Genomic DNA, 13171 nt, shown 5'->3' on the forward strand with positions numbered 1-13171 from the left:
TTATTAAGATTCTAAATATTTTTATATACATTTTGACAACAAACATTTTTTGTTACTTTATAATTAAATCTAACATACTTTACCAAAAGTATAAAAACGTTTTGTACATAAATAAAAATGTTCATGCATATATCTAAATTAATAGTCTTAAAAAAATCAGAAAAGTATTATGAGTAATGAATGGTTTTAATGATTTTGCTGGACAATTACTCACATATTTTGTTTCTTAGGAAATTCAAATCTTTTATTCACTGCACACAAAATTACTTTACAAATAATAAAATAATCCAATAAACCTTTATCTTGACTTTTAAATTCTTCATCCTCGCACAAACCGTGAATTGGCAAATTGTTTTTGAGCATGGGAAATAATTATGTCCTCCGCACTTTATAACTATCATTGATAACAAAATTGCACTCGTAATCACTGTCTAATAAACAAAGCAATAAATAATAGAATTTTTCAGTTTTTTACAACCATTACGATCAATCTCACAACTAAACAAAAACAAATTACACACTTAACCTCGCATAAAAACTATTTTGCAACTGAAAAACAGTTTTAAGTGGAAGAGGGCAGAAAATAATATGAAATTTCTAATATAAAAATCAGATATTCACAGTATGAGGTATGAGCTTAAATTATTTAAGGAAAATTCAAGATTTTGTGAAGCAAGTGATAACATGGTATGATGGATGAAACTTACTTTCATAGCTCTTCTGCAGTCTCTAAAACTTGGCTAAAAAGCTGATTAAAGGTTTAAAGAACCGAGAAAACAAAGGGCAATGAATGATTGTTCTTCACATCGGCGGTGAAGATGGGTTTGTCTTGAATGCCTTTGATACATTTAAACTCTGGAAAGAAGACAGTTGATCACCAAGACATGAATTTAAGAAGTAGGTCTGGATTATACAACTCAGAAATTATTTATTCCTAGTAGCATTTTGTTTTGTTAAAAGGAAATGTCTATTAACGGAGTGATGGAATGTTATCAGTGTACAATGAAAGCTTAGATGCGCATCAGCTCTATGTGTGCAATAATGCTAGTATCTACTGACTGCAGCCTGCTGTTCATCTCCTCTTACCCCACCCAACCACACTACTCCTCTAACTCCTCATCCCGCCATTTGCAGACCATTTCACATCTAAGTAATCAATCAGTACTATACCTATTACAGTAACCAGACAACTATAATTCAACTCACCCTGTTATGTTCACGAACAAGAAAGGGCATTTCTTTCTTGGCAGGATTCAGCAGAATAAAATCTTTCAATACAACTTCTACTTCTCCAGTAGCCAATTTCTGTAAATCAAGGTGAAAACTTTTCTAAATAACATAACCAAATGCACTTTAAAACATATTCTATAACATAACAAATAGTCTGCTTTAGTATATAATGACATAAGAAAAATACAAATACTTTTGGTTTTCAAACATTTGTGTAAAGATATGCAAAATACAATATAATTAAGGCCTTATACCTCAACAACACAGTCTAAATTTAATTCAAAGTCAAAGTCAAAATTAGAAACCTTCCGTTACAAGAAGGGGTATTTGTAAAAATACAAAATAACATTTATAATAAAAAATTACACACCTCTAAAATGATTCTGATATCTCAAAAATTTCACTGTTTTATTCTGTTTAATAATTAGTCACTTATTAAATTGTCATCATCTCTGTAAATTCAATCTGTCTGTTGTTGTAGATCATTAATAACACAACATAATGTTTCTGAGTCAGAAAAGAAGGCAAAAGAAAAATGTTCTTGCACTTAATCCCTTAAGAGTATGCGGAAAAGACTGCTTTTAGAAACCAAAACACTTTCAGACAAAGTCTCAGGAAAACTAAACCAAAAAAATTGCACACAGGATTAACACGTTAGCTGCCAACCCTGAAAATTACGTTTTAGCGCTAAAGTGCCAAATTTTTAAAAGATAAATTGTTGTAACCTTTTGTTATTTTTCTCTTCTTTGGTCACTAATAAACATGATTTTATGATTTATGTATATTTATTATGTTTATAAAGCATCGTGCACATTGGCCCGACAAGAGTTTTTTACAATGCGATATATTACATAAATCATTTGCCGTCGGGCCTATACGCCAGACGCCTGATTCAAGGATATTCAGTTTTGTTGATGTGCAGCCTCAATAATTCCCGCGCTTTAGTTCTCTGTCTGCAATTGCATCAGCTTACTTCTAACCTGCCTTTTCCACATAGCTGAGTGCTAATTGATGCGTTTTGTTACTCGAATCCTACATTGTGTTTTTTATAAGTAATGTTTCGATAGTTGTGCGTGTATACTAGTGATCAGTAAAAATGAGTGGCGATAATCTTCTTACGGATGAAATCGAACGTATGATTGAGAATCCGTCTTCCCCGGGTGATATATTTGCCGGTATAAGTGATGATGAACGTGCAGGAAGAGCCACACATTCCAAATGTGACCACTACAGGGCACCACTACCTGACGTCATCTGCTTTTGTTGGTGGAGGAGTACAAAAACTACAAAATTGTATCAGAGGAAAAAGGACGTAAGGTAGCAAGAAATTTGACACAAGTAACTACGTTTTGCAGTGAATGTCCTGAAAAACCATTTTTATGTGAAACATGTTTCAAAAATTATACACAAATAGTATATCTTCATTCATCTTTTGTATAGGGTAATTTTGTATTTACTTATTTTTCTTTACTTATAAGAATTGAATTATCTGAATAGTAAGGAAAGCAAAAAAAAATTAATATAAATAAGATACAACTTTTTATTTACTACATTTACTTTTTGTGAAACTTATGAAATAAATCTCTTTTTACAGTAAAATAACAAATCATATTTTTATTCCTTCCTGGTAGCAATAATAAGGCTAAAAACCTTATTTTTTATATTCTAACACTTATAAAAACACCCGTCGGGCAATGTGGCCCGACAAAAATGTCCAATGTAGCAATCTCATTCATATCACTAATAACGAAAATAAACACAACAAACAACGTTCTATTAATAGCAGAACTCTTCATAGTTCAATCAGTTTCAGTTAGAGTCGTCAGGGTGCAGCACAGGCACGAAGGTAATCAAAATGGCGGGTACCGTCATTGTTATGCTGTCTGGCCACTTTACGTGACATGGCAGCTAACGTGTTAAAAATCTGTGTTTACACTAAAACATGTTCTTGTGATTATTTACAACACTAATAGTAACATCAAACATATGATTAACATGCAACTTATCCCTGTTGACAACGCCCCACAGCAAGCTGACAGAGTCACAGAACACCTCCCTTCACTCCTGATACGTTCCTGACTGAACCTAAATGAATACACCACGCTTATCCTGCAAACCTTATCATTCTGACCTTTCCCTGACTTCTCTCTCTCTGTGCCTGTATCTCTCTCTCACACATCAACCGATCACCTGCCCCCTGTTCACTGGGTTACCTCGCCAACAGAAATAATATGTGGTGAGTATCACCACAGTTCGTCCGGACCTTGCACCCAGCAACTACCACTGAACATGACTTGCAACGCATCACTTTGATGACAACGTAGAACTGCAGGAGGGTGTGACTACCTGGTTGAAGTCTCACGTAGTAGAATTTTATAACAATTGAATTTAAAATTGGTTCATAATTTTATAAGGACTTTTGTGTAGTAAAAAATGTGGGCAATTTAAAATCTATTGTATATTTATAAGTTGAAAAATGGTATTTTAGTGTCACTTTTAAATGTATAATTACATTTTTTTCTAGTACTTTGTTTTTGGTTTATATCAAAACGTAATCTGGATTATTCCAAATCATTAACTAAATAATTTTTATTTGCAAACTGAAGCAATAAGTCATGTTTTGGTAAAAACATTTAATTGAGTTTCCTTATAGCAAATAAAGTTATTAATAATTTTAAAGGTGTCCAATAATATTTCTATTTTTAAAGTTAAATCGGCCATTAATAAATGCAATACACAAGTATGCCTATTAGTTTTGAAAATTACAAAACAAAATAGCCCTTTTTTAGATTTGCTGAACAAAACACCATACACTAAGAAAATTTTAATTATAAATACAAAGTGCGTATTTCTATTAACTTTAGTAAAAGTCTTTCTGCTTTCAAATATTTTGACAGATTATTTGTAAATGACAAATAACAATTTGACATATTGTGCACATCTTTTATGTCTCTTCCTTCTTCAATTAAGGAGTCACAATTATAAGAAATTAGAAAACCTTCTTTTATTTCTGAAGTTTTGGAATAAACATACCACCCACTCAATACATTCATCACTTAAAAAACCTACTCCGCAAATATACTGGGTACCCCAAAAGCCCACTCCCAACCTATGTTATAAATGGTTGAGATTTTTCAAATGTCATTTAGAAAATAGTAATAATATATCCTGTTAGTTTTTAATAAATTTTAGATTCTTTTTAAAAAGGTCACAGACGTAAATGACCTTGAGAAATAGATCACATTTACTAGCTAAACAAACAATAAGGTATTGTACTCAACTTACATCGGTCACTTGCTCCGGTGGCCTAGCACATACTGTGCCTGTCACTTTGATGACACTCTCCAAGGTCGTCTGTTCCAGAATCTTGCCTAGAGTTGGTTCCAGCTGAAATTATATCACCATTATTAGGCGAAATGGTGGTAAGCTAAAATAGACATTAAGTGCATGTACAGTAAACTTGTGATTATCTGAGGTGATTGGGACCATGACTAACTTGAAAATGAAAAACTCAAATAATACAGACGTTATGTGGTATTAGGCTAAAAGTAACTATAAGTAAAGTTACAGTGTAAACAATTTTTATTATAAGAAGCATTGTAAGAACGTGAATTGAACATTATTACATACCTTTAAAAATGTTTGCAAAAATTACAGTTTAAATTTTTGAACATAATATTTTCTGTACCTGTGCCCTGTCTTAGATTCTTTGTTTGAAGTTTATTTTTGACGATGGAAGGATTGTGAAGGAAACAGGATTTTTCCGGACATTTGCCATTGTTCAGTAACACTACCTTTTGCTATTGGCCTCTGGTCAGTCGTAGGTGGTTGGTTGGTTGGTGGTTGGAATGCTTGTGACCTGTATTCTGTCGTTGTTTAAATTATTAGTGTTGAGGATAGTTTTTTTATTAAGTGCATGTTTTAGAGTTAGTGAAGTTGACACACAACATGGTGGTTGTGATTTGTGACTTAGGCGTGCTACAATGCTTTGGTATGATTTGTTTTTTTTATCCTAGTTTGTAATTATGTATTAGGATAGTTAATTACCTGAAGAAGAGATCAGATTGCAGATCTCAAAATATAGTGTTACTGATTTTTTGTTTCACTGAACAATGGCAAATGTCCGGAAAAATCCTCTCTCTTAGATGATGCAATATTACGCCAACGCTGTACAGATATCAATCGTGTGGCATGCATTCTTCTTGTTCTAAGTAGGCAAGTGCGGGCATCAATAACTTTGAGCACATTGAAATTTCATATTTTTGGAATCAACTCATCTATACCCTCGTCCTCTTCACAATCTAAAGTACCATTACATAGATTAGATGAGCAATAATTTATAGAGACTACTCAAATTGTACCTGCATTGCTTCTTGATGTAGTGGGCCTGTTTTAAAAATATTGTCTAATGTTTTTATTTTAAATGATTAGGCTTGGTCAATATGGAGGCTCGGATAATCACAAGTCTACTGTAGTAGCAATTGCCTACGAGTTTATAAATATATGAATCTGAAAAATGTGTATCTTCTTGAATATGTGTTTGTGGAAAATGTTGATGTGTTTAAAATAGAGCACTGCCAATGAGACAGAACTGGAAAAGAAAATGTATGGCTTCTGAAAATAATTACACTCATTTTACAACTGTCACCATTAGTTTACAGTATGTAGTTATTACAAATTCAAGCCTCTTTCACATAGTTAATTAAATAAATTTTCATATTAACTGGTAAATTTGCCCCAGGACGACTAACTTTGGGTTTGTTTATACTATTGTCAGTAGAACCTACAATGGGTATAATAAAAACCATTGTGTCACTTAAATCTGGACAACATAATGAATACCCAAGAATGGTGTATCATTAACCACAACTGTTGAGATATTAGGGTAAAGAGTTGATCACTAGGTATAATTTATCATAGAGTATTATTGGACAGAGCTCCCTTAATGCTAAAAAGGTTTTTGCAAGGCTCAACACGAGGAATAAAGCCTTCCTGCTCGATTTCACTGGAAGAGACTAGTACTAATTTACTACTGTGAACAGACATCCCTTATGTTTCCAATAAAATGTTATTATATTTACCACAAAATTATAAGAAATATAAGAAAATTATGAAAATATTGTACATTTACAACAGAAATAAGATGTAAATAAAGCCATTCAAAAAATGAATAAACACTACAGTGAATGAAATGAGCCATAGATTTGAAAGTTTGTATACGAGCCTGTTACGCAAGACATGGTGTGTTGTAATCCTACCTTGTCTATATAATAATAAGTAATTTGTAATTAGCAATCGATGTAATGATGAAATTACAAAAGTACACAATGAAGGTAGCAATTCTATTTTTTGGTGATCCATATGTTATAAATTCATAATTGCTAGAGTACTCATTTAACTTTTTTTTTAACTGTGGTCATTTATAAATGACCATAAGTTTTTACTGATTTTCAGAACCATTTACTTATTATCATCCTGCCATTATAAATTCACCCACCACACTCTACAGTTAACAATGACAGCATCTTTGAATGACATGAAATCTTTCGTTTTATATCACAACAGCATTATAAACATCTATTTCGATTTATGTTATTATCAATAATGCTAAAATCTATAAATATTATGAATTATTAAACAATATTTAAAATATCAACAACAAAAGTGAAATGTAAACACAAAACAATTAACCTGGCTATGGTGGGAAGGGTTGATTCAATGTGAAAGTTGAGTTTAACTCCAGTTCACCTTCCTCTTAGTGCAGCGTCTGGAATCTGATGCTGACACAGACTTTACTCCTTGGATCTGGAGTCATGTTCATCAGAAGAGATAAAAAAAAATTGGCGCCAAAGAAGCTTTAAACGTTATGTGTAGAAATCTTGGTTGCTCCACTGTGCTTAGAGATCATGTCAGAAACATCATAGTCCGCTCAACTGTGCACCTGATGAGACAATGAGAATACCTCTTCACTTGGATTACACTATATGTTTATATTTTTCAGTCAATGTGTCTTTGATGTCAAAACAATGTAAAGAGTTCGTTTTGAGCTTCTTTGTCACCAACTTTTTTTTCTTCAGACAAACACGACTCCAAATTCCAGGAGTCAAGTCTATAGCAGTGTCACATTCCAAACACTGTACTGAGGGGAAGGTGAACTGGATTCAAACTTACAGTAATACACAACAATTATTACATCATGACTTGTATTATTAACTCATCACTCGTAAAACTAATTCACATAAAATATAACAACTGACCGTTGTGGGTATCAGTAACTGGGTAGTGCCATGACCATCCCTGATCGTCGCAAATCGGTTGGTCCGTTGAGAAGCCAGCCAACCACACAGCACTACGTCTTTCCCCACGTCACTGCCACGTAGCTGGCCACATGTGTGTGTGCGCTCACAGTAGCTGTTCACATCCCCTGCTCAACACATTAGCCACCACTTAATCTAACTCACATTTAAATAATGATAACGGGGTTGAATGCTGCACAGCGTTTTTTAGACATCATCTGCGCTCTTTGTTAAGTTTTGTTACTGATGATGATGATTTGAAAGAATAGATTTTGGACATTTGCAGTCATTATATGTTACAAAAAGTATATCACCAGAAGCAATTTCCCTGGAGGTAGGTTTTGGTGGTGAGCCACTTAAATACAGTTAAGTATATCAAATGGAAATGTCAATTTTATTATTTTTATCCAATAGTAGGAAAAAGCATATTTTTTACACAAAAGTTTAGTATTTTAATACCCACCATTTTAACAAGCTGGCTCCTTAACCCTAGAACTGTTAACCGTCAAAATTTTGTCGGTCAAACATTCCCTCGTATAATTACTTTTTACAATATACTCCGGTAACGTATCGATATAATTCATGCACCATTGGATTCGGGAAGAAAAATGCTAGGGAAAAGATGAGTTTTATTCCTCTTTGTATTATGGTTATGACGTAGCAAGCTTGTTATTTTGAACGTAAAAGAAAATGCGACGCCGTTTGTTGTGACCGCCATATTGCCGCTGCCGTTCTGTATCACTTTCGTGTCGAGCTGTGGATATTTGTAAGTTTTAATAGTTTTACGCGTGTTTTAGTGTCGTATTTAATGTGTAGTGTGTTGTTTGATGTCGTAGTAGTGTAAACATATATATTTTAGAATAAATCAATTTCTATTTACTGAAATATGTTTGAGAAATTACCGGCTTTGTGTAGGCTATGGCAAAATGACTTGGCTAAAATTCATTTCACATAGTTTGTTATTGTTTTCACTTACTAAACGTTATTTATAGCACTCTTTTAGCTCTGAAGTAACTATTTATTTTTGGTAAATAGATAGTTTTCACAATAAAATATATATATTTCCTGTAATTTATTTGGTTATATATAATAAACTGTTTGGGTTATTCTATATTTTTTCAATATATTTAGTTATATTTATAGTTTTCTAACTACATAATATTTCCTATTACTTATAAACCATAAATTTATAAATTTTGATATAGTACAAGCTTTAGAAACGATTTTATATTTTGCTGAATGAAAATTGTTTGCAAAATTTTTGAATAATGGCAAAATTTAACTTTTTTTTTACTTTTCAAAAAATAATTTATGGTAATTATTTCATTAGTACTGTATATTCTATTTTATTCTAAGTAATAAAATATGCAATATAACATGTATTCATAGATAAATGTATTAGCAAAACTTGTTTTACCAAAGTCTTACTTGTTCACCCGATTTTCAAAATTTATACGCATCGCTGCTTTTTGTTCTATAGCTTTATGTTGCTTTCATAAATGTGTATAATGTTTATGTTTTTATGAAACTAGATAAAATTTGACACAGAATGGCTATCTCACTTATAAATATTTCTCACTATAACTTCATTTGCTAGGTATGGTCCCCCCCAAATTTAAGAAATATTTTTCGTAAATTTTATATTTGATTAAAAAAAGTGTTTATTAGAAAATTTGTTATGGTTAATTTTACAATATAGTGCAATTCTACGTTTAATTCTGAACACAAAAATATATACTCTTATTTATATTGCTTTTATTTTATATTTTTAATAAGTTTTTTAAAACAACCTTGCGCGAAGCTCCAAAACAGCCCGACACTACAGGATGAAATGATTGCCAGTTCTAGGGTTAAAGCAGTTTGAGTGTAATCAGTCTGACTCGGTAAAGTCGCAGTGAAAGTTTTAAAACCAGCGGCATTCTCAGTTTGTGGAAATTGTATTCTTGAAAGATTAATAACATAAGAATTACTGTATTATAACTAATTGCTGTAACATAACTTAACTTCTGTATGTGTTATTAATTGTTAAGAGAAGACACAAAACACAGAGTAACACGTGCAAAACAAATCAAGGCACGGTGTACAAATATTTGTATTTATTATATTCTTTCTGATGTGTAAGGTATACGATTTGAACAGTGGTGTATATCTCTCTGTGGGATATGACTGAGCATTAGTGAAGCCTACCACATACAAGAATCTCTTGAAAACAAATTGGAAACTTCATTTCAACATAGGCGAGATCCAGTTGGAAAATGGTACATTTCTCAGTGAGGTTTCGTGAAGCCTATAACTTTATTAATTCTCATTCAACTTATGGAGTTTCAAGTAAAACATGTAAAAACTGTAAAAAAAAAAATGTAATATTTAGCTTAACCCATTGCAGATTGTATTGTTTTGGTTCGCGGGCACGAATTAATTTACGGTCAGCGGCCGAACGAACGAACAGCAATGGTGCGCCACAGTATCGCTTGCTATTGTATACTAGAAAATTCAGCTGTGAAGGTATTCGTTCAGATGGAACATGGGCCTGCTGGGGTATCCGTGATGTAGGAACGATAACACGCGAGCAAGGTTCCGGGGTGGCAGGGATGATGTCTGAATCATAGTCTAAATAAAGCGGCTCGGGCGAAGCGATTACAACATCCAGTCATTGTCTAGACTAAACCTGCTGACATGTACTTCTGCGTCGTTTAGTTCTGTGTCACTAACCTCAAAAGTAATTAAACAATTCTGACATTGTCAATACATGTTTATATATATATATATATATATATATATATATCTATATATATATATATATATATATATGTGTGCATGACAATAAAGTATTATTATTATTATTATTACTAGATAAACTGTTACTAAAAATCAAAACTGAACCCATAAAAAAACATTTTTCTGTTATTTTTATCATATTACTCAAGTGTTTTATCCAAACAATCTGCATAATACAGTAAAAGAAATCTATTCTCATTTTTCGATCAGTTTAATATCTCTGAGTAAAGGAAAAATATTAAATGGCAGTTCTCTAATAAAACAGGGTTGTCATGATCCATGATGACATAATAATCTTAGGACAGAAAGAATCTTATACAAAGAGAATCACACTGAAACCATAATTATATATGAATTACCAGATGACAGATTCGACTGAGGTTCTTGGAGCTCCATTTTATTGCTTGAAACATCGAGCATATCGTCTGTGACCGGTTCATTTGGATCAATTATTTCTACTGAAGAAACTTTAACTTCAATATTCCCTGTGGCCATTCTCTGTAAATAAATGTACTCAATAAACGTTAAATTACAATTACTGGTCAACCACTTCTGAAAGTAATGAAAGCCTCACAATTATTATGTTTTTATGTAGGAATACATTTGTAACAATTATTGGTGTTATGAACATTACTTTATAGAGTATAAGATTTCTAGAAGAGAATGATGAAAGAAATACCAAACATATGAGATAAATAAATTGCAGCTTTTTACAATCAGTCATGCCACTTCCCCTTGAAATCACAAAATTATACTTCCTTTCTAGACACTATCTGGTCACATGTATATAATCATAACAGGTATAAAAAATTTACTGCAAAATCAATATTAAAAAAGACAAATTACTGTTAGTAACTCATTCTTCTAGTAGTAGTTAAGATATCTGGTGTTTTAAAACTTTCAAGCAGAGAACCGACTGGCCCTCTAAAGCCTCGTTTCTCTTGAGACACAAAAATATTTGGTCTTGAGTCAACCTAAACCGATTATGAACTTTGTACTACACTAAACTCTTTGCAAGGTGTTAGTACACAATGAAAAGGTGGTTTTACTAACATCAATATGTATGATCACTTAGGGTGGAATTTGGCCAAATTAGATCTTAACCCATTGCGGATCGTGAAAACGGCGCGCGCGCGCGGGCCTTAGAGTACGAATTAATCCGTATTGCAACGCAGCACCCGCAGTGTTTGCACGCCTACCTGCCTGCTTAGCGCGCTCGCTAATTATACATGTTTTGTTTGTTTATGTTGTTATTTATGTTATATAAACATTATACAGATCATATTAGACAAGTATATTATACTAGAAGTATATTCATAAATATCCTCGGAAGCACTACTTTGAGCGTTTTTATTGATATTGAAATGATGTTGAAATAGAGTTTCCACATCCGGTGGTGTCCCAGGAACAATGTCTGAAATAGTCTGAACATCTGAATCATGGTCACTAGCCCGCTCGTCACTGTCAACATTAGTATCCGCGTAATTATGAAAACGTGGACAAATACGCGTGATAGAACCGTCTCCATCCTCAATAACACTATCGATATCACATTCATCACTTCCACTTTCTAATAATAGTCTATCTAATTCAGATGATCGTAAATTGTCACCCATTTTATTTACGTACACGCACACGAGGCAAAGGAAAATAGAACGCCACGACTGTACGCCTCAGACAAACAATTTGTCGCAAATAATAACGTTATTGACCGATAACGAGGGGAGTATTTGTGGACGAGTATCAGAGATAAGATAGGAAGCCAGTCCAGGAAAACTGACTATAAATATCTCCGAGGCTTATAACAGCAATAAGCGTTCAAAACAAATGAGTCATCCGTACCACGTCATCCGCGTGAGGGTCACGTCATTGTGCTTTTGGTCCACGCCTCGCTCCGCGTCACCCTAACGTCGTTGATCCGCAATGGGTTAATACGTTCTTTATGGTCATATTGTGATGATGTAAATGAAGAAAATGTTACAATTACTTCTTTTGGAGTTGTGTCATAATCAAAAAAAGTTCAGATAAAATCTTAGCCAGTGCTGTAGACAACAGGATGACATTTAATGCAGTCATTCATTCCTTGGCAGTTGTGTGAAAAAGTCTCATTTATGTGGCTATCAACACACCATTAATAATGGTGCCGATGATACAATTTTATCACAGTAAATCATATTCTAGGATGTGGTTATAATTTGACTCTGAGAGTTCAAAACAGAAAATTGTTCTGGTGAACATTTTCAATAATTATGAATAACTTATCAATAGATTATTTGAACCATAAACATTTTTAATCTTATCTTGTTAAGTTTGGATCACCATTAACGTTTAATGTATTTTATAATATTAAGATTTTTATTTTTACCTAGCTAGTGTATATATATATATATATATATATATATCCCGGCGGAGCAAGTACTTTTTGCGATTCAATATTTATTGAAATTATATATATATATATATATAATTTATATATATTATGTTATTAAATTTGTTTCTGTACTTTTACTGACCATATATATATTTTTTAATTACTTCATGATTTTCTGTGATTACTCTCTATTTATGTTAGATAGTAAATTAAATACTTAAGTTTTCACAAGAATTTTGTAAAACAGGACCCTAGAAGCTTTTAGCCTATATGATCTTCAATTTTATGAGAACCCCGACCTATGGAAAATTCTTCCTGTTGGCCAAATATCCAGGTATTCCCAACCTCTGGTACTAAAAGCCTCTGCAAAGTGCCTACTGGTTGAGTGGTTAGAGTTTATTATAAAAAAGTTAAATGAAAGGAATTGTCACTTTAGAATAGGTTTCAATATAAACTGGAATAAATTATTAAATCATTTTATTTACTTATTTTATAC

At 32.5% G+C, this 13171-nt stretch overlaps 1 protein-coding gene across 4 annotated transcripts in view; it reads right to left on the minus strand.

The window, feature by feature from the left end:
• LOC124365017 (aspartate--tRNA ligase, mitochondrial) overlaps positions 1–13171 on the minus strand; it is a 79062-nt gene that overhangs the window by 17815 nt on the left and 48076 nt on the right. For all 4 annotated transcript variants that reach the window (XM_046820901.1, XM_046820900.1, XM_046820898.1 and 1 more), the window contains exons 10-13: positions 10664–10802; positions 7488–7654; positions 4516–4617; positions 1207–1305 (exon numbers count right to left, since the gene is read on the minus strand). In XM_046820901.1, the coding sequence (XP_046676857.1) occupies positions 1207–1305; positions 4516–4617; positions 7488–7654; positions 10664–10802 (507 nt within the window). The remainder of the gene's footprint in view (positions 1–1206; positions 1306–4515; positions 4618–7487; positions 7655–10663; positions 10803–13171) is intronic.

The sequence above is a fragment of the Homalodisca vitripennis genome, chromosome 6 (assembly GCF_021130785.1).
Source record: "Homalodisca vitripennis isolate AUS2020 chromosome 6, UT_GWSS_2.1, whole genome shotgun sequence".
Lineage (NCBI taxonomy): Eukaryota > Metazoa > Arthropoda > Insecta > Hemiptera > Cicadellidae > Homalodisca > Homalodisca vitripennis.